General features: G+C 39.6%; 1 protein-coding gene across 8 annotated transcripts in view; it reads left to right on the top strand.

The window, feature by feature from the left end:
• Positions 1 to 27,681, top strand: part of atp2b3b (ATPase plasma membrane Ca2+ transporting 3b) — a 41,890-nt gene that overhangs the window by 478 nt on the left and 13,731 nt on the right. For 4 of the 8 annotated variants that reach the window (XM_027170630.2, XM_027170620.2, XM_027170628.2 and 1 more), the window contains exons 2-17: positions 8,484 to 9,143; positions 12,640 to 12,837; positions 13,224 to 13,481; positions 13,633 to 13,758; positions 14,119 to 14,244; positions 17,654 to 17,695; positions 18,279 to 18,443; positions 18,791 to 19,005; positions 19,197 to 19,439; positions 19,660 to 19,901; positions 20,133 to 20,367; positions 21,317 to 21,496; positions 21,907 to 21,994; positions 22,124 to 22,230; positions 26,862 to 27,053; positions 27,420 to 27,633. In XM_027170630.2, the coding sequence (XP_027026431.1) occupies positions 8,918 to 9,143; positions 12,640 to 12,837; positions 13,224 to 13,481; positions 13,633 to 13,758; positions 14,119 to 14,244; positions 17,654 to 17,695; positions 18,279 to 18,443; positions 18,791 to 19,005; positions 19,197 to 19,439; positions 19,660 to 19,901; positions 20,133 to 20,367; positions 21,317 to 21,496; positions 21,907 to 21,994; positions 22,124 to 22,230; positions 26,862 to 27,053; positions 27,420 to 27,633 (2,857 nt within the window). In that variant the 5' untranslated portion in view covers positions 8,484 to 8,917. Of the gene's footprint in view, positions 1 to 117; positions 302 to 4,192; positions 4,304 to 8,483; positions 9,144 to 12,639; positions 12,838 to 13,223; positions 13,482 to 13,632; positions 13,759 to 14,118; positions 14,245 to 17,653; positions 17,696 to 18,278; positions 18,444 to 18,790; positions 19,006 to 19,196; positions 19,440 to 19,659; positions 19,902 to 20,132; positions 20,368 to 21,316; positions 21,497 to 21,906; positions 21,995 to 22,123; positions 22,231 to 26,861; positions 27,054 to 27,419; positions 27,634 to 27,681 lie in introns of all 8 variants that reach the window. The other 4 variants (XM_027170626.2, XM_027170629.2, XM_047807355.1 and 1 more) reach the window with 3 other exon arrangements.

Raw genomic sequence — 27,681 nt, 5'->3', positions numbered from 1 at the left:
GTGAGTCGAAGCGTTTGGCATTTACATAAAGGTGTTGAATGGTCGTTATGTATTCCTGACTATTTTATGATTTTAAGCCTATTCGTTTGTCTTTACTTCAACATTTTCCTTTTACAGATCGGTCTATAAAAATGGTCACCTTTCCTTGGGATCAACTATAGCTGCCAAGCTCGTAAAACTGCTGCATTGAAGCCCAGCGCGCAAAAATACTGGTCTCTGTCAAATGTGGTGCATCATTATTGATAGGCATTATTATTCAGCAAAGACAAACTGTGGCCGTTTGTCCTTCTAAACAGATATCGTATCCTTACTGGGCTGACTATTACCAGTAAATATTCTTATTAATGGGCTGTAATTGTATTTCTCCTCTGCATGGTTGTGTAATGCCATGTTTACCAGGTAGCGCTTCTTTATAGCTTTGCTCTAGGCACAGCGTTGTCCTATCACCTGCGTGTGCACGTCTTTGCTTTTGTATGCTTTTTATGCGGATTAGGGGAATGAGATGGAGGCAGAGTAGGGGGGAGGAGATGCGAGCGGAACCGGTACTCACACACCGGTAACCTTGCGGAGGGGGCACTGCGCCTGTGCTGGACGCTATTGGCGCTCATACACACAAGCACGAGCTCAGACACACACACACCGCTCCGGTCCGTCACGCCATTCTCTCACATCATGCGGCCCAACATGATTAATGTAATCCACAGTATTTTTTGCCTGTCACGGACCAAGAGAAGCAAGCGGTCTAATCTGTGGCTGAGTGAATTTATTGTAACAAGCGATGAAGCGCTCGCCCTCTGAAGGTGACCAGTAGAGGTCATTTTATTTTCGAAAACCACTGCGACGCACTGAGGAGGTAAAACAGGCGCGTGTCGGTGCGGTGACGACAGACCGCCGCATTAACTTTAGCTTCCCAAAGTGTGCGCTTCGTTGCGCGTTCATTTGCCGGAAAGCGCGAGGACTTTTGTCTTCCCTATCCATCACTGCAAGATGTGTGTGCTTGTGTTTGTATGTGTGCGCGTGTGTGTATTGGGTGTGGGGACGATGCGCGGCAGGAGGGGCGGGGTGGAGGGTGAGCCGTTTTGACGACTGCGTACCGAGTCCATACGAGTCCGTTACTTGGCTCTGATTGGTCATTTATGTATGATCGTCAGGTGTGAGTCCTGTTGCTATTGGTTTGCATCGCTTTAGATGGATTTAGGAGGCTATAGGAACATCAGAGGTATCAAGATTATTATTATTATTTTTATTATTATTACTATTATTGTTATAAATGCTAAATAATACAAATATTATTATTATTATTATTATTATTATTATTATTATTATTATTATTATTATTATTATTATTATTATTATTAATAATAATAATAATAATAATAATAATAATAATTATAATAATAATATAGCTCGACTAAATTTCAGATTCAACAATACAGGTAAGGCAGTTTTCACCAAGAAACATGCAACAATGTTGGCATCAATGCATTCACATAATGGATCAGCTGAACAAGCAATGCCTTGTAGGTTTCTTTAATTTGTCCCTATGGGAAAACATGTATTATACAGTTCTGAAACCCAGAATGTGTCCCTTTCATAAAAGGTAGAACACCCTTTGGAAAGTTAAAATTGCAAAACCTCCAAAGAACCCATAAGGAACCTTTTTGGTGCATTTGTGAGAACATGAATAAACCATGTGTATGAGCAGATTTGCATACAGATCCCAACATTTAAAGACTGTGATGCTTATTTTAGACCTTCCATTTATTTATGAGTCATGATCTTATTTGGATTTAAGCTCCATATTTGTCTCTGCCCTATACTGTTTAAAAACGTGTGCCTGTCCCAGTTCACTGTCTAGGTTGCCCTAGTTTGAGTGCATTTGATGTGGCAATTGATTAAAAAAAAGGTTTTATATATATAGCACATGCTATAACTAAAAGTATAGTTATAGCATGTGCTATATGCATTATATTCTGTTAAACCTTATAAAATACCCAAAAACAAATATATTCAAACATTATGACCCTGCACCAGATCTTAAATCATGTTTTATTGAGTCCCTTGAACTGAGTCTTGCAGCAGTGTTGGGTGTGTCTTGCTATCAATTACATTAAATTACATCAAAATATCACTTAATTTGGAGCTTCCATTTCTAGCCTTACTCACAATAGTCAAAGGACCAGAGGTACTGAGGCATAATCCACATGCTTTAGTCTTGTGTGGTCCTAGCTCAAGCTTTTCCTTTGACTTTTTTAAGATGAGAAGCTTATGTTACTCCCCATGGACTCATACGCCAATGCAGTCCACGGGTTCACTGCTGGGACAGCAGTGGTTTGTTTAAAGGGATAAATACCACTGCAGTGAGAGTGGCTGGAAGAAAGTGGATTGTAGATCATAAGTAGAGTATAATTGAAGATGGAAAGAGAGGGATTAGGATATGAGATGGGCTAATAGAGTGGCCAATGGGAGAAACAGGGATACGGAAAGAGAGCATAGGTTGAGTGCACTTACACTTGGTGTGATAATAAGTTAGATAGATGTCTAATGTCTAATAGACAGCACTTTGATTAATGCACAGCAAAAGGGCAGAAAGGAATATTCCTTGAAATATGAAGGTGTATTTAAAAAATGATTTAAAACAACATTCTTTTTAAAATTCCAAATGAAAAGACTTAAAAGATTACATTTTTGAATGAAATTGAATATTACTGAGCCTGTAATATTATATTGTCACCGACATAAATAATATTAGACAGACTGCTAGACTGTTACATAAACCACAGTATAAAAATTATGTTTAAAAACCTAAGCAAATTATTAAGGTTTAAGGTTATGGTTTGTAAATTTCCTTTTTTCTTTCTTTCTTTCTTTCTTTCTTTCTTTCTTTCTTTCTTTCTTTCTTTCTTTCTTTCTTTCTTTCTTTCTTTCTTTCTTTCTTTCTTTCTTTGTTTTTTTTTTTTTTTTTTTTTTTTACATTTTTATACCCACATATATGGCCAGACATTTATGGACACCTGACCATCACTATATCTGGACCTGTTTGAAAATGTTGGCACAAAATACACATATAATTGTGTGTGTGTGTATATATATATATATTTTTGTAACTTTTATGCTGTAGCATTACAATTCGCAAAACCTGTTCCAGCATGACTATGCCCCTGTGCACAAAGTGAGGTACATGCAGACATGGTTTGCCAAGTAGAACTTTTGTGGCCTGCACAGAGCCCTGACCTCAATCACAGTGAACACCTTTGGAATAAACTGGAATGTTGATCTAGAACTCACCAGACCTCCTCACCCAACATCAGTGTCTGACCCCACTAATGCTCTTGTGGCTGATTTAGCAAATTCCCACAGCAATACTCCAAGATGTATTGAAAGGCCTTCACACAAGAGTGCAGGCTATTTTAACAGTAAAGAGAGACAAAATCTACAGTGGGATGTTCAAAAAAGCATACCATCACCATGTTGTGATTGTCAGTTGTTCACAAACATTTAACCATATTATGTTATATATATTTAGGCTTTCTATATACAGAGTACACTATAATAGTGTTGTAGAACATGTAATGCTCCAATAAAATGGCATTTCAGATCCTTTTTGTACATCAAACATTTAGTCGAGTAATTCAGTGAACATTACCTTTCACTGATGGGTAACATGGTATTTTAAACATTTCAGTATGTGTTTATCCACCTTATTCAATCAGTAATATAATTCTAAATAATGAAAACATTTATTTGTATTCAAGTGTTCATTAGGGGGTTAAAAAATACAATTGAAAAACACACAAAATTAAATATCATACATTATCATAACAGTACATTCTGAGCTTGTCTTCCATCTCTCATCTTGCTGCAAGTTCCTTTGCAAATGTGTCTGCTGTGTCCTGCTCAGTAAAATCCACTGAACCACCTTCATGTGTCTCGCTGCATGACAGCATTTTCATTACTGCCTGCGAGAAACTGCTCTCCTCTTTAAGCGTCTTCTCAGCAGCAGATCAGCAGGCCTCCATGCTGGATGTTGTCTCCCAAAAACAAAATAAACCAGTAGCTTGTTAAAACTCAGCCATGTTACTTGCATTGAAAATATTAACTAGACAAGCATGTGTTGTCATTTTGTGTTTTCTCTTATATTTGCCTGTTCTGCAGAAATAAATTCCATGATCTTTAACCACACACATCAAAGCTAGAAAAGAAGGGTCTTGGATTTTTCATTCCTCCCTGCATCATTTCTCTTTGTTCCATTTTTGGAAACAGAACATCGGGAAGCTGCTTGAGAGCAGGAGGATTTTTCATGGTAAAGAAATGCAGACTGACAATGAGTTATAGTCATGAATCTAATTCCATAAGTTCCCTAATGTATTCTTGGATTTCATTTGTGGGAAGGGAAAAAAGCCCCCTGAAATATTGTTTTGTCCACAGATCTATTTTAAGCTTTTTGTTGGTCTCTTGACTTGACAAAGACATTTAGTGTGTATTTCCGTTTCACATTATGATTATAGTAGTAATTAAATCCTAAATTAGGAATCAGTGTATAATCTAGCAGATTCATTTTGCGAAAGAAAACAACTGACCCATTAACCTGCAGTCACAGAACTACAAGTCTGCCATCATTAAAACGTACTGAACTTATTTATTACAGTGAATTAAACCTTTCCTTTTGTCGTTTGTCTAACATTTGAAGGTACAAATGTCATGATTTAAAGCTTAATTTAAATAAAATACATCAATATTTGGTGGAACCACATTTGGTTAGAAATGAAGCTACAAGTCTTCTGCTATATGGTTATGTCAGATTTATACAATGTATCCTGATATTTTGTTTTTTCTTCTTGTTTAAAAACATTGTCAGATTCAATGAACACCATCTATGTAGCATTTATTTTAATTTCTCTTTCAATAGGGGCTAATTTGGGAGTGAGAGGACAGCGGCTAAAATAGCAAGCAAAAAACATATTTAGATCAAGAATATCACAATTTATACTCAATTCATTCAAGTTTTGCCACAGATTTCCAATTGGTCTAGATATTTAGACTTTGATTGAGCCTTTCAAGCATATTCATGCTTCTCTGACTACTATTCAATACTTACCTGGTCAGTGTCCTTGGGAGGAGGTCCTCCTGTGGAGAGTCACATTTATGTCATATTCCTTCCATTTTTAAATAATGGATTAATGTTTCTCAATGGGACTTTATATTCCAGTAACATATACACCATACTGTGATCTCATGACACTTTACTTGCACACTAGTCAGCTCTGTTCAACTATTTATGTGACAAATGGTTGCTGGTTGCATTATTATTATTATTATTATTATTATTATTATTATTATTATTATTATTATTATTATTATTATTATTATTATTATTATTATTACTGTGTCTGTTATGTGTGTAGTATAGTATAATTATTGTAACACATTATTATTTTGCAAATTGATTAAGCTGATTTATTTGGTTTACCAGTTGGTTTATTTTTACAAATATAGTAATCACCACAAATATTTATTTAACAGTATGCCTTCTCAGCATGCAATCAAATATAAGTGCAATTAATTATACTGCTAAACTCTTAATTCTTTAAGAAGTCACTAACTACAGACAATTATCAGATAATCTGTCACAGCATGAGAGTATTATCAAATACGTATGCTGACCACATGAAACACCCACAACTAACACACAGTATCTTCCATTTAGTGTCAATTACACACAGTGTTGTTCAATTCTAAGTGAAAATCAAGAAATAAAGCAAAATAAATATTCACTGGTTCAGATTGAAACAATCAGGTTCTAAATAATTTTTTGCTTACTGTGTCTGTACAATCGTAATCATACAATGAATAGAATTAAATCCAAAGCTTTGCTTTTAACTTTTGATTTTCAATCAAGTCTTTTGCAATTCTCTTGCCCAAGACTGCATAATGCATGTACTTATATCACATAAGTTGTCTTTGTAAATGAAAAAACAGTAACTTGACTATACCAAACATGCAACATACCAAAGTAGCACTAGATAATGTTTTCTGATAGGGCAGGAAAGATGATGAAAAATGATCATAAATAAGGGATACAGCTAGAAATCCTTGAAAGGTATACACAAAAATATATAGCAGGTAATAAGTATGATTCAGCCAGGAACACCGTGTTACATATTGTCCCATACAGTAAATGAATGGTTACAAATATAATATCACTCATAAATAAAATATCACTAAAGATATGTCATGAGGAAAGCACAGTGTTCCCATTCTTTAGATGATTTTAGTCACACTATGTTCTCTGTGCTCCACCATTTCCACAATGTGTTTCATAGCCCCAATTAATCCTAACTAATAATACAATTCATTGCAAACTATTTTTATCAAATTTGATCAATTTGGGGATTAGATATTGCAGCTTTATTATGAATTTGATAGTAGAAGTTGTACATTAATGGTGATGACAAATACATGAATAACTAGTAGTTATTTCCCATAGAAAATAACAACAGTGACATGCAGAAAGATGTATTACATCTAAACATTGTTTCCTTCAGTGGTTGGTATGTGCATTAGAGCTCTATGAGTGTTCAAGCTCTGTAATTAGAATGAAGTGAGCAGCACACTGACTCATTCTCCAGCACTTCTCTTCCTTTTTTTTGCCACCATTGCTTATGATATTGAATTTTGAGCTCTCAGAGAACCAGTCAGCAGTGTCAATTCTTGCAGATATTTTGCTGTTGTATCAAATAGAAACAAATAGATATATTGATATACATGCAGAATATGCCCTAAAATGCTAAATTGTCTGTCAGTTGTTAGTTTGTTTTATATTGTTTTACATGCATAGGCTTGTTATTTGGCATTATTACATGATATTTTTGTTTTTTATGTACAGTATCTCTCTCTCTCTCTCTCTCTCTCTCTCTCTCTCTCTCTCTCTCTCTCTCTCTCACACACACACACACACTCTCTCTCTCTCTCTCTCTCTCTCTCTCTATCTGGGGCATCCCGCTATTAGCACATTATCAGCAATATATGACCTAATGGGACTCTAGCACACTCCTGGAAAGGTTTTGGAAAACAGATCAATATGAAAACTCAGCATAATCTTTAGCCATCTGCCTCCTGCACACAAAACACAGCTGCAGTGCTGTTTAACTGTGGCCCACTGATGGGAAATAGAGCTGCTCTCGTAGACTCTGGATTGAATGGCATTCTCTAATTGACTATTACCCCAAACAGGCACACACATACTCATACACAAAAAAAAACATATCAAGCATTGAGGTGTAACTTCTCATCCATATTCATGCGATTTCCACATCTGCTGATGATCTATAGTCAGCACTGCACCACTCTTAACCTTCCCGCTGTCCACAGTTGAGACACTGCAGAGGAGTGGAGAGGAGAATGAAAGGCATTTGAGGATAGACAAGGGAGAATCAAAGAGAGGAGAGTAAGGAGAAAAGACTGTTAGAAGAGATGAAATGAGATGAGATGAGATGAGATGAGATGAGATGAGGGGAGATGAGAGGGTTTTTTTTGGGCTGCTGAGGTTGACAGGGTTAGTGAGTCAGCATGATGCAGTGATGACTCCTGCACACTCCCAGCTCTGTCAACCTACACGGACAGAGCTCACACATGCACTCACACTCCTTTGAACGAAGTGAGACTGATGAGATATGCCATATATGAGTGGGCAATAGAATATCAGCAGCAAGTGAGAGCAAATGCTGTGATGACATGTGCATGCTTACATGTGTTTGTGTTTATAAGAGGGAGAAAGGGGGAGAGAGAGAGAGAGAGAGAGAGAGAGAGAGAGAGAGAGAGTGAGAGAGAGTGAGAGAGAAGGAAAGGAAATTACTGTGTGACTTTGAGTGTGTGTGCATGTGAGTGTGTATAGAGGCCAAAAGCTCAGAGGCATCTGTAGGTTTCCACGGCAACTGTGGGAGGACAATGCAGCTGTCTCACTCTCTTGATATAGACTGTATGAATTATCTGCATCACTGACTGTGTGAATTTACATAGTCTATGACTATATGTCCAAATATTTTAGTCTTGTTTTGAACTTGCCAACTGCAGAGCACATTTATCGGTGGATGAGCTCACAGGAGGGGACCAGAGATATGAATAAAGAACACAGAAAGAAAGAAAAAATAGGGGAAATTCTGAATAGGTAAAATGCAATAAGAAACTGATTGACCCTATAATTAACATAATGAGGTTCATTGTCTTGTTATGTGAAGTGACATCATTATATCGCTTAAATTAATATGAGTCAGACCCTTGGCTGTACTGAGGTCAGAGTGACCGACATTTTTTCAGTTAAGTCACAACTAGCCAGTGTTCCTCAAAAACACTGGGCATGAAACAAGAATAGTCGTTCCACCATCAGACTTCTTTAAGCATCCTATTATATCATGAATCTTGTTACTCATACTAAAACTTTGGAAACTCTAATGTATTTTGCGTTCTTTTTTCTTTCTCTGTAGACAAATATCTCTACTTCACCACGCTGTATCTTCTGAAATCTGACCCCTCTACACACCACTGTCTTCTCATCATTCACCTCTGTTCCTACTTTGTCTCCATGGATCGGGAACGCCGTGATCCCTCGTTCTGTTGACCCTCTGGTGGAGGGGGTAGAGTGGAGCGGGCAGGTTTAGTTTTTCTTTGCATTCAGAAAGTGTTTTCCCCTCACTCTACCTGTTTCCTCTTTCAATGGAGAGTTAGTTGGCCAGTCACTAATTTGGGAGGGAGAAGAGAGGGGACAAAACATCAAGCCACACCAAAAGCAAACCACATTTAGAACAAAAACTTCACAATTTAACCTCTCTCCATCCAGAGCTACTGAGACAGAGTCTCAGTGAGTTCAGTAGATCTGGACAGGAAGATACAAGTGGCGTCATAAGCTGAAGAGTTGGCAATGTCAACGACAGCTACCATAGGCGATATGGCGAACAGTGGGGTGGAATTCTATCCAAAGCGGAGTGGAGGAATGGAGGCTAACCACTCAGACAATTTTGGGGTAACTTTGGAGGAGCTTCGGTCTCTGATGGAGCTGAGAGGAGCAGAAGCCCTGCAGAAGATTCAGGAAACCTACGGAGACACTGAGGGCCTCTGCCACAGACTCAAGTCTTCCACCACAGATGGTAAGACTAATATTTTGCCTCTCTTGTTCTTTTTTCTCATGTTCTCTCTCACTCCACTCACTCCTTCTCATTGTCTATTTTTAATCATTTTCTTGTCTTCTAAAACACAGCCATAAATAATTGTATCTCTCATTGATTAGCCAACATTTTCATTATTTTCTGTCTTTATCTTTCACCTGCATACTGATATTTCAAAAACTGAGGTTCTTCCTGTCTTAGCATCTTTCCCTCTGTCACTTAGATTGTTTTGCATATCTATTATGTAGTGCACCTGGAATAGTTGTTCCCTAATAGTGTAGTTAATTTAGTTTTGAGTCAGTGAGATATAAATAGCTGTTTGAAGGTGAGAACATGCTCTAAAAATCAGATCTATTATGTGTTTTCTATCTATCTATCTCTCTATCTATCTATCTATCTATCTATCTATCTATCTATCTATCTATCTATCTATCTATCTATCTATCTATCTATCTATCTATCTATCTATCTATCTAGCCATTTTACTCCACCTCTCTCTCTCTCTCTCTCTCTCTCTCTCTCTCTCTCTCTCTCTCTCTCTCTCTCTCTCTCTCTCTCTCTCTCTCTCTCTCTCTCTCATGCTCTCTCTCCCACTCCTCCCCCTCACGGCCCCCCTCATCCCCATCTTGCCACTCATCCACCATTTCTCACTGTTTCTCTCAGCCAGCTTCCCACTCTGGGTGCGTGCATTTGTGTCAGGTTGCTAAGATACGTCGCTGTTGGTGGCAAGGTGGGTGTAGGGAGAGGAGGTTATTGGGTAAACAGTTCGTAGAGGATAGTCGCTTATTTGCTCATGGACTGGCAGGGCCTCACTCTGTGAAAGTTAGAGGCTCTATAATTTAGTGTCCATCAGTATGGGTAGAGATCTTTTAATATTAGTATATATAATTAAGATTTTTTTTTTACATTTCTTATTCATAGGCCCTTTGTATGTCTAGTATATGATGACTACATCTTTCTGTTTTCTTGTTTGTCCCATGGGGCAGACTCATTCTTTACTGCTAAATAGATTAGGCTTGAAAACAATGGATAAGTTAGCAGATGTGTTTGGGTTTGTTGTGCTGCAGTGGCTTTATGTATGAAACAGGTACTAACCAAAAGCAAATAAGTGGAAATTCCAAGTGCTACATGTGGTGTACATGTTTAGAATTCTTTCTGAGACACTTTTTTGCATATTGGTTATACAAAAAGATATTAAATGGTCTGTACCCTTTTCTTTTTCACATCCATTAAATTTATTATAAAATATTAAAGAATCCAGACCTTGCAGAAATGAGAAGTCTATTTTAATTGGGTGTCACTGTTTCCATCAGCTTGCATGTCTCATTTAGTGCCAAAGGAAAGAAAATATGAAAAAAGTGGAAACCTGATTGTAAGTAGTATTGTCATTGTGATGATGAGTCTCTAAAACCTGAGGTACATTAGTGCCTCCCTCTTCCTGGGCAACACATTACAGCACTGCAGAATAAGGCCATTGCATTTCTAAAGTCCAGACAGTGTGTACCTCTGTCGGCTCCTGTAACATTATACCAATACTGCTGGCCTAACAGCAGCACTGGATGAAACCTATCCCAGCTAGCCAGTTTGGGTTGGGTTGGAGCAAGGGAGAAAGAGAAGGAGGGAGGGAAGGAGAGAGCAGGAAAGCTAGTACAGCTTGCCGCATTGTCAAGGACATACCAAGGGGAGATGGAGGGGGTGAATGAGGGAGTGAAAATAAGGGGGGGGAGAGAGAGAGAGAGAGAGAGAGAGAGAGAGAGAGAGAGAGAGAGAGAGAGAGAGAGAGAGAGAGAGAGAGAGAGAGAGAGAGAGAGAGGGGAAAGTTGTGTGAAAAGATTTATCTAAAGGATTGGGTGTAGTCATGATAACTCAGCAGTTTTAAACCCGTCTATAATACAGGCTTCGCTCCTGTTATCATCTCTTCCCATTTTTAATTCTCCTCTAACTCATTCACACACACACACACTTGTATTTGGTGTACTATGTTATCATGCTTGCTGTAGTGGGAGTGAGAGGGTTCAGCATGCAGTGTGGATATGATGTGTGAGAGCAAATCACACACCAGTTCTCCTGTGTGTGTGTGTGTGTGTGTGTGTGTGTGTGTGTGTGTGTGTGTGTGTGTGTGTGTGTGTGTGTGTGTGTGTGTGTGTGTGTGTGTGTGTGTGTGCGCGCGCGCGTGTGTGTGTGTGTGTGTGTGTGTGTGTGTGTGCAGAGTAAACTCAGTCATTTGCTGACAGGCCATATTTCTTACTTAACCCCTTAATGTTTGTCTGACTGTCATTATGTTAATGTCACATTCATGTATACAAAAATTTATGCCAGTAGTGTTCCATTGAACTAAAAAATAATACTGGCTCTTGAGCTGGGTCATGCTCCTGATAACCATTGCAGCTCAGAAGCTTTGCAGGGTGTTCTAGACAGAGTCTGCAGTGGAGCTGCCATCAGAGCAGACCAATCAGAAATCTATTCTTATGCCTCTTTGATGCAATGACATCATCTGTAGCTAAGCGAAAAGGTGCCCAAGACAGGAAGTTTAAGAGCAAATGTGAGGTTTGCTTGATGCCATCATTGCCATGGAAACTGCACACATTCATGAAAAATGAAAGAAAGAAAGAAAGAAAGAAAGAAAGAAAGAAAGAAAGAAAGAAAGAAAGAAAGAAAGAAAGAAAGAAAGAAAGAATACGGGAGCCTAAGACCCGGTTGAGAGAGTGACAATAGGCACACTAAACACAAGATTAGTGATCATGTGCAATTTAATACTTGCTGTCGATATGTATTCAGTTCATCCTTCTATTCATTTCAGTGACTTCATGGTCTTTAGTCTTTCATTGCCAATGCGTGGGAAATAAACAATGAATAATTTAAATCTGAAATGTATTACATGCTGTGAAGGCTTCTTATACTGCAAATGTGGAACAATCCACAGCAAAAGGCTTTATTCAATCATAATCTTTCACTCATAATCATTCATTAAGCATTCAATCGTTTGCTTGAATTGGTCATTTATGTTCACATTAACATTCAATTACATATGATAACTATGTGCATTACACTATCTAGAAGATACTGTTATATGTAATTGTATACATTATTCTTTATTGCTTTTTCCTGCATGCCTGGTATAATGGAGACAGTGCAGATGGTGGGGAACTATTACACTAGAGTTATTAAAGTTGTGAAAGGGTAACAATAAAAGTGTCCAGGAATTTGGGCATGTTATTTCTGGCTTTGGGGCATTTTGCTCACTAACATGTTTGGAGTATAAAAAAAATACAAAATTAACATAACGTACACTGGCAAATTCAGCTATAAGATATAGGGTCAGTTTTCAAGATTTGATTTGATTTGGAATGGCTTTATTTTGAAGGTCATCAGTTGAATTTTGAGAACATTTTCAGGGAGTGGCTTATTTTTATTAAAATATTTTTGAAAACAGATTTAACTCTTCATATGCAACCTTTACAATGTGCTTTCATATCAGGTTTGTCCAATAATCCGGTGGACTTGGAGAAACGAGCTCAGACGTTTGGACAAAACTTCATTCCCCCAAAGAAAGCCAAGACCTTTTTGCAGCTGGTGTGGGAGGCACTTCAGGATGTCACCCTCATCATCTTGGAGATAGCAGCCATCATCTCTCTTGGCCTGTCCTTCTACCAGCCCCCAGGGGAGGAGAGTGAGGGTGAGAAGGGGGCATATGGAAAAATGGAAAAAACTGAGAAATTCAGCGGATCTCAAATAATTCAAAGAGTCAGAGGACTGATGTTATTTTAAAAAAAATTGTGTGGTTTGGGTGGGGGGTGAAATGAAATGGATGAAGGGTTGAGTGTGAGCAAAAAGAAATTGGGAGCTGTACAGTATAGAAGGAATATTCGTATATATAATAAAAAGAGGTGAGAGTGAGAAACAAGTGTGCATGGTCTGCATATCTTTTACCCTGGATATCCCAGCTAATTTTTTAGAATATGTTGTAATGTATTAATTATAATGGAAATATTTCGGTCTACTGAATTTGAAATATATACATCTTTATAATGCTTCTTTGACATTTAACCTCTTGTCCTGTAGCCTGCGGGAATGTGTCATCTGGTGCAGAGGATGAGGGTGAAGCGGAGGCAGGCTGGATTGAGGGTGCTGCCATCTTACTTTCAGTCATCTGCGTGGTGCTGGTGACAGCCTTCAACGACTGGAGCAAGGAGAAGCAGTTCCGCGGGCTGCAGAGCCGCATTGAACAGGAGCAGCGCTTCGCTGTGGTGCGCAGCGGGAATGTCATCCAGATCCCCGTGGCTGACATGGTGGTGGGCGACATGGCCCAGGTCAAATATGGTCAGTCCCTACTCTCCGTTGACTCTCTACTCATAGAAAGAGTAAGCTTAATGGGTTTCTGAACCAATATAGCTAATATACACCAGGACGTTGTGAGAATAGTGTGTGTCTTTTATTGCGTGATAATATTCATCCTGTTATGTGCATTCAGGTGATCTGCTGCCTACTGATGGCATTCTAATTCAGGGCAATGATCTGAAGATTGATGAGAGCTCCCTTACTGGAGAGTCAGATCATGTACGCAAGTCAGTGGACAAGGACCCTATGCTTCTCTCTGGTTAGTGTGTGTGTATTTGTTTTTGATGACAGTATGTGTCAGTGTGAGTGAGATGCTGCAGAGGAATCCAGATGTTACTAATCAAATCAGTATGTCTCTGGTTCCTGCTGTGATCTCTGTTGTGTGGCCTCCCTCTCCTGCCTGTTGCTATTCTTAGGGCCTGCCACTGCTAACTCCATTCACATTATTAGGCTTTCCTGGCATGCTGAGGACATTATTCAATAATAGCATAATGATATTTTCCTAAAGAAGATGTATGAAGTCGTTGGTTAGATAATCATTAGCCATGTAGGGCAGACTGATGCAAGACAAGATTTTATTTAACTAAACTACTTTATTACTTCATTTTTCTTTTCTCAGGCACCCACGTGATGGAAGGATCAGGAAGGATGTTAGTGACAGCAGTTGGAGTAAACTCTCAGTCTGGAATCATTTTCACACTGCTAGGGGCTGGAGAGGGAGAAGAGGAGAAGAAAGAGAAGAAAGGTAGGTGTGAAGTGAAAGGTGCTCAAACATTCATGCAGTCGTATGCAAAGGTTTAGGAACCCCTGACAATTTCCATGATTTTCATTTATAAATATTTGGGTGTTTGGATCAGCAATTTCATTTTGATCTATCAAATAAAACCCAGTAATATTTCAGCAATGAAATGAGGTTTATTGGGTTAACAGAAAATGTGCAATATGCATCAAAACAAAATTAGACAGGTGCATAAATTTGGGCACCCTTGCCAATTTGTTGATTTGAATACCTGTAACTACTTAGCAAAGATTGAGGGATCCCACCCAAAGATTTATAAATGAAAATCATGGAAATTGTCAGGGGATACACATAATGAACACAAGGGAAAAATCTAAACAAAGTGTCTGTATGGAAGTTCTATTTAGGATGTCTTGCTCTACCTGACACTCACACATGTACAGAGGAAACAGAGAGGAGATGGGACTGAATTGAAGTGAAGGAGTAAGAAAACTCTTAAATATGATCCCAGCACCATGAAGGAGTCTCATATAAAAGACAGAAGTTCCTTCAGATCAGAGAAGGTGGAGTAGTGTACAGCAGAGATATGTTTTATCAGCAGGTCATGCTAGTAAAGAGAAACACAGGTATTTTAGTATTAAAACTCAAAACCAAAAGAGGTGCAGCCTGTTACCATTCTTGGAAAAAAAAACCCTGATCCAAAGCCTGAAAGCTTAATATACAGTAAATGAAAATCATCCATAAGCAGTCATCCATAACATTGAAACCACCTGTCTGATATTGTCTCACCTTGAGCCACCAAAACAGCTGTGACCTGTCAACTCCTCAAGACCTCTGAAGGTGTGCTGAGAGATCTGGCACAGAGATGTATGCAGCAGATCCTTTACTTAAGCCCTGTAAGTTGTGAGATCTTACCTTTATGGCTCAAATATGTTTGTCCAGCACATTCCACAAATTTTTGATTGGAGTGAGATCTGGGGACTTTGGAGGCCAAGTTAAACTCCTCATATTTCTTTAAACCAAAAGTGTTTGTAGTGTGGCAGGGAGCATTATTCTGCTAAAAGAGGCAACTGCCATTAGGAAATGGTTTTGGCATAAAGGGGTGAACTTGCAACAATGTTTAGGTACGTTATATGTGTCAATGTAGTATCCACATCGATGCCAGGTGTCAGGGTTTTCTAGAAGAGCATTATCTGTAGCAGCACACTTCCTCCACCAACCTGGGTACTTCCTAATCATCCCCAGGTACGTGATGCACTGAAACCTGGCTTTCCATATGATATAAAAGAAAAAGTGATTCATTAGACAAGGCCGCCTTCTTTCATTGCTCCAGGATCTGGTTCTGATGCTCATTTGACCATTATAATTGCTTTTGGTGGTGGACAGGGATTAGCATGGGCTTTCTGACCAGTCTTCAGCTACACAGCCCCATACTCATGCAGCTCCATACTTAAGCATATGTCGTTGCCAGAATAAACCTTTTCATCAATTTGTTTTATATTTTTGCTCTTCATTGGGATTGGATCAGACAAGCTAACCTTAACTCGCCATGCACATCAATGAGGCTTGGGTGTTGAGCTTTGAGCCCTGTTCCCGGTTTGCTGGTTGTCCTCCCTTGGAGCAGCTTTGGTACAGTAAGAACAACTCACAAGATGAGCCACTTTGGAGATTCTCTAACCCAGTTGTCTATTCAATGTAGAGTTATTCAGATCTTTACACGTGCCCATTTATTTTTGCCCCAGCACATGATTGCCACAATTTTGATGGTTAGACAATTGGGTCAGAGCATCTCCAAAATGGCTGGTCTTGTGGGGTGTTCTCCTTATGTGGTGGTTAGTTCCTACCAACTTTTCATTTGCTGTGTAATATATATCCCACTCCATGACAGTTGCCATTGTAATGGATAATCAATGTTATCCACATTGATTATTGTTTTAATGTTATGGCTGACTAGTGTTTAATTGAAGCAGTAGAAAGACTGCATAAAAATTGTATTAAAAGCAGTGCTGATACTGCATCATTTAATTACAGGCAAATATTGTATAAAACAGAGCACTACTGTTTATTTTCTGTAACAGAACTGCTTAAAACTTGCCAGTGAAAAATAATGCAAAGAATACATTTTTCAAGACTGATTTTAAGCAGTTTTCTTATTTCTATTTCATGGCTTTCTTATTTGTTGCTGACAGCAGAAAATATTGCAACACGTTGCAGTGTGTTTTAACCAGTAGTTAAGAATTCTGGTTTGCTTTTATCTTTTGGAGAACGCACTGCAATCTTGGCACCCAATATGATTATATTTTAATACTAAATAGTTATGTTTCATAAGGATTTATACTGTTGCAGTACAGATGTGGCAGTATAATCAGTAACTGCAAATCAGTGATACTGTAGATCAGCTGTCAGTGGCATCTGCAAGGAAAATGTGGTTTCCACAGTTTGCTAGGAAATGTAACAATTTTATCAATATTCTTAAATTAATAAATAATATTTCTTTAAGTTCCTAAAAATAGACATAAAATAAGGAGTGGGAATTCAGTTCTAATTCAAAAGTTGTCTTGGATTTTAGTTGCACAAAATGTCTTCAGCTGCGATCCCATTGATTATCTCTCGTAGAGATTTCAACATTTGTATCTAGAAATTCTGACAGCTGACTTACATTAATCTGTTCTCAATTTGCATAGTTTTACAAAAATGCTCCCAAAAAATAATGTTATTCATCCACATCCAAAGATACATTTCCTCACTTCCTGGCATATCATCACATGTCTTAAACTGTTATAAATACATGTTTTTTGTTTCTTACCTCCACCCAATCCCAAAACCTCCCACAATCCTTCCTCCACACCCACATGACCCAAAACCTATTCCCCTCACGCACCCCAATCAGAAGAGAGTAGTTACTCACTTACTACAGAAGCCAAAACGAGCAGCATCACCAATGGTATGTACTGTTAAAGACAGAAACTTTCTGAGAAATATACTGGCATCAGGTGCAACTGTACATATGGGCTTAAGTGAAATTTGGCCCACTCCACAAAATACAGCAAAAAAAGTTCCACTGTTTCAGTAAAATTAAATGACGTAGCTATGTAAACTTTTATTTTTATGTATGTGTATATGCATGTGGTGCATGTACATGTGCTTGTTCATCTGTTTCCATTGTGCACTCTTGCGTTCTTCCACTCAAAAACATTGTGTGCTCTGTCTCTCATTCTGTCTGTCTATCACTTTTTATTCCCACTCTCTTCTCTTTCTTTTCTTTTCTTCTTTTCTTCTTTTTTCTTTCTATCCTCTATTTTCTATCCACCTCCCTCCAACCTTCTCTCTCTCTCTCTCTCTCTCTCTCTCTCTCTCTCTCTCTCTCTCTCTCTCTCTCTCTCTCTCTCTCTCTCTCTCTCTTTCTCACTCACAGGCAAGCAGCCAGAGGCCACAGTGGAGACCAATCAAAATAAAGGTACCAGAGAGACAGTAGAGTAGATGAATGAGAGGCACAGAGGGGTTAATTATTTTATTGTAGTGGAAAGTTTTTACCCAGTAGGTCACCTAATGTGCTGCAAAATGGGAATCATTACTATTCATCAGATGTATTAATGTCATGTATGAGTTATGTAATTACATTAATAACCTGACATCCGGGACTTCCCCAGCCTATTTATTCAGTGTTTTACTGTGTTTTTAAGCTCTGTTACATATGTTTTATGTGTAGATTGAAATTCTGAATACAGTTTGTTGATAAAATGTGTTTTTTCTATTGGAGTCAAAAGATATAATACGCTTGTCCTGCAAGAGTAGATCGCTCTGTGTTTCCACTGTGCCATCAGTGACTGTGTCTGCATTCATCTTGCGTTTATCTTGCCATATGTCGATACGTAGTAGAAGCCCACAGTAAAGGTCCACACTGTGATGTATTTTGATATGTATGTAGTAATCTGAAAGGTCCATGTTTGTGGTACATATTGCTTGCAGTAGGTCCTAGCTTTGCCAGGACAGATTTGTTGTCCATTAGTAACAGCACTCAAATTCTGTCCCACCATCAGCCAAGAAGCAGGATGGAGCAGTTGCCATGGAAATGCAGCCGTTGAAGAGTGCGGAAGGTGGAGAGGTAGAGGAAAGGGAGAAAAAGAAAGCCAATGTGCCAAAGAAGGAGAAATCCGTTCTACAGGGCAAACTTACCAAACTGGCTGTGCAGATTGGTAAAGCAGGTGAGTGATCACTTTATAGAGAAATGGGACAAAATAAACTTGTTTGATGATTCCATCTATAATTTACTAAAAGCTCCTACTTACCGGTGGGGTAAGTAAGTTTCTCATTGTATGCAGTAATTGATGAAATTCTCTCTTATATTGATAACTCTGTGTAGTTGTCAATTAAACACCTGTGCTGACATCCTTGATCTGTGTAATGCCCCACAAATTTTTTGGACACCACTAACATCTAACATAGCAACATAAGGAATCATCTGTACATATCTGTCAATCACAGTGACAGTGGGTAATTATGCCTTTGTTTCTTTGTAACACATTCAAACAGCCTGTTGTTTTCCCTTCAGGTCTGGTTATGTCAGCTATCACAGTGATTATTTTGGTGCTCTACTTCGTGATTGAGACATTTGTGGTAGAAGGGCGGAGCTGGCTCCCTGAGTGCACACCAGTCTATGTGCAGTACTTTGTCAAGTTCTTCATCATTGGAGTTACCGTGTTGGTGGTGGCGGTGCCTGAGGGTCTCCCCCTTGCTGTCACCATTTCTCTAGCTTACTCAGTGAAGGTAAGGTAAACCAGAACACCTTGTATGTAGGTGTGCATGTAATTATGGTTATGCTCTTTTCCCTGCTTTCCAAATTTCATGCAACTTATGAATACAATATTCATATGGAGCTCTTGTGGTAACATTCACAATCCACTATACAACCCAACCAACAGCAAACCTACCTACTGTCCTCTCTCCTTGTTCTTCAGAAAATGATGAAGGACAACAACCTGGTGCGCCATTTGGATGCATGTGAGACAATGGGCAATGCCACTGCCATTTGCTCAGACAAGACTGGTACTCTGACTACCAACCGCATGACTGTGGTACAGGCCTATTTTAATGACCAGCACTTCCGCGAGATCCCTGAACCCAATCAGATCAACTCCAACACCCTGGATCTGATTGTTAATGCCATTTCTATCAACAGCGCCTATACCTCCAAGATCATGGTAAGAGCATGGCAGAGGATGTGTCTCTGTATAGATGCAAACACTGAGTCACACATAATTTGACATTTGCTGCTGTAGCTCATTGGCAGCAGGACACTGTAATCAATATGCAAATTCAGGACAGTGCCATATCAAAAAAAGCATAGAACACAGTTAAACAAGATTAAAAACACCTCTGTCTGCACATAAATTTATTTTCCTCCCTCCTTCTTTCCTCCAGCCTCCTGATGTGGAAGGTGGCCTGCCTAAGCAGGTGGGAAATAAGACAGAGTGTGGATTGCTGGGCTTTGTGCTGGACCTGAAGCGAGACTATGCACCCGTCCGTGAACAGATCCCAGAGGAGAAGCTCTACAAGGTCTACACCTTTAATTCTGTCCGCAAGTCCATGAGCACCGTGGTGCAGCTTCCAGATGGAAACTTTCGTCTCTACAGCAAAGGAGCCTCTGAAATTCTTCTGAAAAAGTGAGTAATTCTGTTGTTAATATATCAAAATATAAATTTTATATCAGTTACAAAACATTAAACCTATTTGCATGGAAATTATTCTGTTACTGGTGTCTGATTTGAATAGTTCTACACCATATTATTTGCCCATATTGAAGTAATTATATTTTATATTGTTTAGGTGAGTTGTATTGACCTCTTTTTACTGTTAGTATGCTTACTTGTCTCTTGTGTGTTTTATTCCTTCAGGTGTTCATCCATTATAGGAGCAGGGGGTGAAGTGCGAAGCTTCAGGCCAAGGGACCGAGATGAGATGGTGAAGAAAGTGATTGAGCCAATGGCGTGTGAAGGCCTGCGCACCATCTGCATTGCCTATCGTGATCTTCCTGGCGACCCGGAACCGGAGTGGGACAATGAGGCTGATATTGTTACTGACCACACATGCATTGCTGTTGTTGGAATTGAGGATCCTGTGAGGCCTGAGGTATGCTAAGAGCAAAATATACTTTAGCTGAAGTTTTGGAATAAGTAGTTTTAGAGCATATTTAAATTGGATTAGCTTCTCTATGATTTTAGTCCAGTCCAAATCCTGAATTGAGTGCATGTGTACATGGGTGGAAAGGTTAGGGTTAGGGTTAACCCATTTTAACCTATAAAATGAAAAGTAGACATAGCCCCAGGCACAATATATCTTGTCTGAGTTGGCATGTTGGTAAATATTGAATTGATCCTGTAGGATAGGTTTTTCTATAATATAAAGAAATTTCAGGAAGTGTTCAGTTCTACTGTCTCCAAAAGAAAAAAAAACAAAACTAAATAATGTATTGGTCAAATACATTCATTCATTCATTCATTCATTTTCTACCGCTTTATCCGAACTTCTCGGGTCACGGGGAGCCTGTGCCTATCTCAGGCGTCATCGGGCATCAAGGCAGGATACACCCTGGACGGAGTGCCAAATACATACATATAAAAATAGATAACAATTTACAGGCCTTTTTGTCAAAAGAAAATAGCATAAATAGGTAGCACAAATATAACCTACAAGCCTGTTATGGTCATTTGCTTTACTAATGGTCAAATACAACTTGCACAAGCCCTAAAATAAGCAGTTATACTAAAAAATAAAAGTGTGTTTATATTACAATGAGGTGTATGTTGTATTTAAACTGAGAACTATGTGTATATTGTGAAAATACTCTCATGTCTGTGACTTACACAGAAATATTTTATCCCATGTGAATCATTCATAATTACCATAGTCCAGCCACATTAATAAACAGACATATGTCCAGAAATCCAAAACCCACCTGAATAGTAAATGTACTGTGTATAGTGCATTTTACAGTGTCACAATTCTGAGTTGTATGTAATTAGACTAACTTGTAAATCTTGTATCATATGGTGAATTTGTATGTTTTATTCCACTGAAGGTCCCTGAAGCTATCCGAAAATGCCAGAGAGCAGGTATCACTGTGCGCATGGTCACTGGTGACAATATCAACACAGCACGAGCCATCGCTGCCAAATGTGGGATCATTCAGCCAGGTGATGACTTCTTGTGTATAGATGGCAAGGACTTCAATCGAAGAATCAGGAATGAGAAAGGAGAGGTGAATCCTTTTTATACATTGAATCAGTAAACTAGAATGCAAAGACTGGGGAACCCTCATGGGGCCGGGAGAACAGCCTGTTTTTTTAATGACATTGAATATTTCGGTTATTTATTATTGAGTTCTGTAATTATAATTTACTAATGGGATATCATTGTAAGTATTTTATAAATAGCTATACTGTAAATTTTATTATGAAGATTGTTTATTTAAAAAAGAAGGAAAAAGAAAGAAAAGAAAGTGACAGAAACAAATGAGCATAAAATTAGAGAACATGTATTTTGTAGAAATAGCCAGCTACTATACTACAAAGAATGGTGATATTGGGTTATACAGTTATTATATGATGAATTTCAAAGGCATATCATACAATGACATTATATGGCATCTGGTGGTTTTGTATGTTTCAGATTGAGCAGGAGAGGATTGATAAGGTCTGGCCCAAACTAAGAGTCCTGGCCCGATCCTCACCTACTGACAAACACACTCTTGTTAAAGGTTAGAAGGCAGCTTCATTCACTCTCAGAAAAAACAGCTAACATTTTTGTCAGTTCTATTAAGCTATACTGAGTTAGTTATACAGAGGTTATTCATGTTCAGTGATTAAATTTTGCTGATAATCTGCAGGCATCATTGATAGCACTGTGCTGGAGCAGAGGCAGGTGGTGGCAGTAACTGGTGATGGGACCAATGATGGACCAGCTCTTAAGAAAGCTGATGTCGGCTTTGCCATGGTGAGTGCAGCTATTTTTCATCTATCTATATATCTACCCTTCTTTGTGTCTATTCATCTTCTAATGTCTCTATCTTGCACTGCTCTTTTTGAAGAGAGTCCTCTGTGTTTTGTGACTAATTATACCAGAGAAAATCCATGTCTACTACTGTACTTTGTTAATGATCTCCCAGCAGGCACTACTACAACAAAATGACTTCTCTGCCTTTTTCTTGATTTTTCAATTTTTTTTATTTTATTTTTTACACACAGACACATAATTTATGTTTGACAATAAGTAATTCATATTGTTGTGGTCCTATATGATATCCAACTTATACATTGTATGCATCCACAACAGTTTCTTCAATAGAGAGTAGGGTGGCAGCTGACCTGAGTGTGCAGAGTAGTATCAATGAGTATCATCATTATAGATTACTGCGAGGAACCACACACAAATGTATTTGCAAGCATGGATCAATGAAGTGAGCATGCAGAGAAACTTTCACATATGAGAGTAAGCAATTCACTTATGTGAGCACTGAGCACTGATGCTATGTTGTAGAGCTGGCAAATTGCACTAACATGAGTAAAAGCATTCTGATGACTAATGTGGTTCACGGAGTCACCAGGTCCTTCCCTCACTCACCAGCATTCACATTCACCTGAGTACTAATCAGCACCTCCTGTTCCTCATTCAACAGTCAACACACAGTATATAAGCCACTCTCAGTCACTCACTCATTGTCTGGTCTCATATGTACTAACGACATTTTCTCTGCAGTCATTCAAGTTCCAGACTCCTGTTTGTTTTCCAGCAATCGGCTACTCTTCCTTCGTCCTCGCTTTCGGAGCGACAGGATTCGCTCCTATATCTACTTCCTCAAGTTAAGGATTCATTGACTCGGATTCCTGTGATATCTCCTGCGTGTGTGTTTGTGTGTGCTGCTATTGTGGTGCTTCGTACTGTTCTTTCCTGATATATATGTTCACGGACTTCAATAAACCTCACTCTGTTTTGCTTACCTTGGTCCGTAGCGTGTGTATCATTACAGAAGACCAGACCTAATACCGGAAGCAAGATGATCATCCAATCATTGAATCCCATTTGCAAATTAGTGGATCTTCTTTGCTCATCGCTACAATCCAGCACCACCACACCTGTCACAGTACCGTCTTCCTCTGCCACCGTAGTCGCATCCCCCATGGCCAACCCGGTGCCCTACTCTGGTTTGGCAGAGAATTGCACCGGATTTCTGCTTCAATGCTCACTCGTATTCGTGCTGCAACCTCAACAATACCCCACCAAATGCTCTAAAATTGCTGTCATCATTTCACATCTCTGAGGGAAGGCTCTCCAATGGGCAGATTCATTGTGGCAACAAAACTCCCCGACGGTACAGTCATATCCATTATTTCTCTCTCATTTCAAGGACGTTTTTCATATTTCTGGTACGGATTTCTCTGCACGTGACAAATTGTATGACTTACAACAAGGTAACATGAACGTGACTGACTATGCCCTGAAGTTTCGCACTCTAGCTGCTGTGAGTGGGTGGAATGAAGCAGCGTTAAGGACAGCATATCGTAACGGATTGAATCCTTCATTACGGATCCATCTCGCCTCTTATGATGATCTAATGAGTTTGGACAAATTCATTCAACTGCCCATCGCTGACTAAGTGGTCTAACGATAGAAAATTCACCACCCATTTCTCCCAGCCAACCAGAGTTTGCTCCTCCAGAACCTACACCCATGGAGGTGGACTCCATTCGTCTCTCACTGTTAGAGCGTCAGCGGGGGAATTAATCAAGGATTGTGTCTTTACTGTGGAGTGTCAGAGCATACTATCACCTCATGCTCCATCTGCCCACCACGACACCCGGTGAGTGTTATCCAGTCTGAGCCATCCCTTTACCCACCATTACAAACTCAAATTTGGATATCTTTTCTCCACCACTCTATCTCTATTTCAGCTCTCCCCGACTATGGTTCAGCCGGTAACTTTATCTCCTCGAGGCTATGTAACTCCCTTCAGATTCCCAAGATCAGTGTTCCAAATGCACTCCAAGCCCATTCCATCAAAGGCAAACCATTAATCAGAACCAATATACACCATAATGCAGGACCCCTGGCGCTGACAGTGGGAACGCTGCATGTGGAGGACATCACCCTTCTGGTTCTGAAGAATTCCACCTTGGACATCATCCTCGGGCGTCCGTGGCTTATACAACACCACCCAGAGCTCTCATGGGAAACCGGTGAGGTGAAGAGGAGGAGTTCTCATTGTTTGTCAAGCTGTTTCCCTCAACTGCCGTTACGACGTAGTCCATCGATATCCAGAGTACTAGTATGTACCAGTTCTATTTAAAGCCCTCACCAGAATATTCCCTCCAGGATTCTAGTCCAATATCAGGAGTATGTCGACATATTCTATCCCAAGAGAGCTTCGCAGCTACCACCTCATACGCCATGGGATTGTGTGATTGATCTCCTAACAGGTGAACCAGTGCCAAGAGGAAGGATCTACCCACTGTCAATGCCCAAACAAAAGGCCATGGAGTACATCCGAGAGGCTCTCACTCAAGGCTATATCTATCCATCTACCTCTCCAGCCACTTCCAGCTTCTTCTTTGTAGCTAAGAAGGACGGAGGCCTTCGACTATGTATTGATTACTGGTCACTCAACAGTATCACCTCCAAGTTCTGTTACCCCCTTTCCTTCGTCCCAACTGCCCTGGAACTATGTGACTGCAAGATCTTCACTAAGCTTGATCTAAGAAGTGCGTACAACCTGGCCAAAATTCACTCTGGGGATGAGTGGAAGACGCGTTTGTGACACCGACAGGCCACTGCGAATATTTGGTGATGCTGTATGGCCTAGTGAACTCGCCAGGACTTTATGCACCATGTGTTCCAGGACTTCCTGAATCAGTTCATGATTGTCTATATCGACGATATCCACATCTTTTCTAAATCTTTACCAGAACATATCCAACACATCATTGAGTCCTATGGTAGCTCAGGGAACACCATTTGTACTTCAAAGCCGAAAAGTGTGTAGCCTTTCTAAGATATGAGGTATCATCTCCTGGAATTTCTATGGATGAGGGGAAGGTGAAAGCAGTTCAGAACTGGCCAATTACCAGCACCATCAAGGAGATTCAGCACTTCCTGGGATTTGCTAACTTCTACAGATGGTTTATCCACAACTTCAGCCCCATAGTCACACCCCTCACCTCACTCCTCCGAGGCAAACCAAAGTCCCTGCCCTGGTCTCCCTTAGCAATGAAGGCCTTCAAAAAGCTGAAAGGAGCCTTCACCCAAGCTCCAATCCTCTTTAATCCTAATCCACAACTTCTTTCTTTCACAACCCCACAGTAAGACCCAAGTACTCCATTCATGTGCCTTCTTCTTCCACAGGTTCACCCTGGCAGAGGTCAACTATGATAAAGGTAACCACAAACTCCTAGCCCTAAAACTGGCCCTGGAAGCATGGAGACACTGGTTAGAGGGCGCCCAATCCCCATTTACCACATTCACGGATCACAAGACTTTACTATATCTCTGAGACGCTAAAAGGTTGAACCCTCTTCAAGCTCGCTGGGCCTTGTTCTTCACTCACTTCAACTTCACCATCACCTACCATCCAGGAGAGAAGAACAAGAAAGCTGAACAAGAAACCTGATACTGCATCCACACACTTGACGAGGAATCTGAGCAACCGGTGACCATCCTTCATCACATGATCATCAGTCAAATTCAGTGGACATGTGAAGAGGGAAATCCTGTACATCCACCACCGGAATGTCCACCTAATGTTCAGTTCATACCTTCATCTTGATGCATGCCCCTCATCAACCAAATATATACCTCTGTTGGCACTGGTCACCCTGGCATCAGTCGAACCCTATCACTCCTCCAGGGGAAGTTCTGGTGGCCTGAGATGGCCCAAGATGTCAGGAGGTTCATTTTAGGATGCTCAATCGGTGCCACCACCAAAAGTGTGGGCATGTCCAGTGACATGACAAAGTTGAGAAAAGTAGAACTTTAGGCAAATATGGAACGACTTGATGCAGTGAATTCCAATGTGAGAGAAGAAAATAGAGCACACACTGCTTCCCATTTATCTTGTATGATATGATGCATATATACACTAATTAATTTTATATATAAACACTCTATCTACAGAACATTTCATTTCCACCAATCAATTTTATTACAATGGCAAGCAGTGTTAGGGATGTATACTGGCGATCTCATAGTACAGTGACTGGTGACTTGTAGTAATAAAATCACTATATGTGTTATTGTAGCATGAGACATATTTAAGGACCACGTTCACTGGTCTGTGCACTCAGAGCTTAACAGAATGTTCCATGAGATATCAAATGCTTATTAATAACTTTACCCATTAAGTCAGTATCAGTAATAATGATTACCAAAAATGTCCACTCATGCTCATGCTCAATATAGGAGGTTGAATAGTATAGATCCATTCCTATTAATACATTTGTTGTTTGTTATTTATTGCACAACATGTTCAAATTTGTAAGAAATGTGCTTTATTGGACACCTGTTTCTCCTTTTTCAGTATCTCTCTCTCTCTCCCATTGTCTCTGACTGACTTTCACTTTTTCTCTATTTTTTAGGGCATAGCTGGAACTGATGTAGCTAAAGAGGCATCAGATATCATCCTGACTGATGATAATTTCAGTAGCATTGTGAAGGCAGTCATGTGGGGTCGGAATGTCTATGACAGCATCTCAAAATTCCTGCAGTTTCAGTTAACTGTCAATGTGGTGGCCGTCATAGTGGCCTTCACCGGTGCCTGTATTACACAGGTAATACACAAACATACTGCACACAGTTTATATTCTGCGTACACACATACATTTGGCACAAATTTTGATACTTTTTAAACTAAAATTTAAAAGCCAGTGACTGCATTGCTGTGGAAAGTGTGTGTTTCTATAGTGTGAAGACCTATCACTTTAGCTCTGTAGCAGGTTACTAGAACCTACTGCATTGCACCTCACTGGCAGGCAGGGGATTGTGGGAAAAGCATTAGTCTGTGTGCTGTTCCCCCTACTGGAGGTTGTTAGTACTGTGCATTAAACATTCTCACACTTAATGATAATAATGATCACTGGAATTCCAAGACAGAAAGTTGCATTTATTTATGAATATCATTGTGCATGTTTATGCAGGACTCTCCTCTGAAAGCAGTGCAAATGCTATGGGTGAACCTGATTATGGACACATTTGCATCGCTTGCCCTGGCCACTGAGCCACCCACTGAAGCCTTGCTATTGAGAAAACCCTATGGCCGTAACAACCCTCTCATCTCCCTCACCATGATGAAGAACATCCTGGGGCATGGCGTCTATCAGCTTGTTATCATCTTCACTCTGCTCTTTGTTGGTAAAGATATAAATTTAGAGATGAGTAAAGAATAATCAGATACTTAGT

This window comes from Tachysurus fulvidraco, chromosome 23 (assembly GCF_022655615.1).
Source record: "Tachysurus fulvidraco isolate hzauxx_2018 chromosome 23, HZAU_PFXX_2.0, whole genome shotgun sequence".
Classification (NCBI taxonomy): domain Eukaryota; kingdom Metazoa; phylum Chordata; class Actinopteri; order Siluriformes; family Bagridae; genus Tachysurus; species Tachysurus fulvidraco.
Note: the sequence above shows the minus strand (reverse complement) of the source record. Positions and strands in the feature narration are given on the sequence as shown.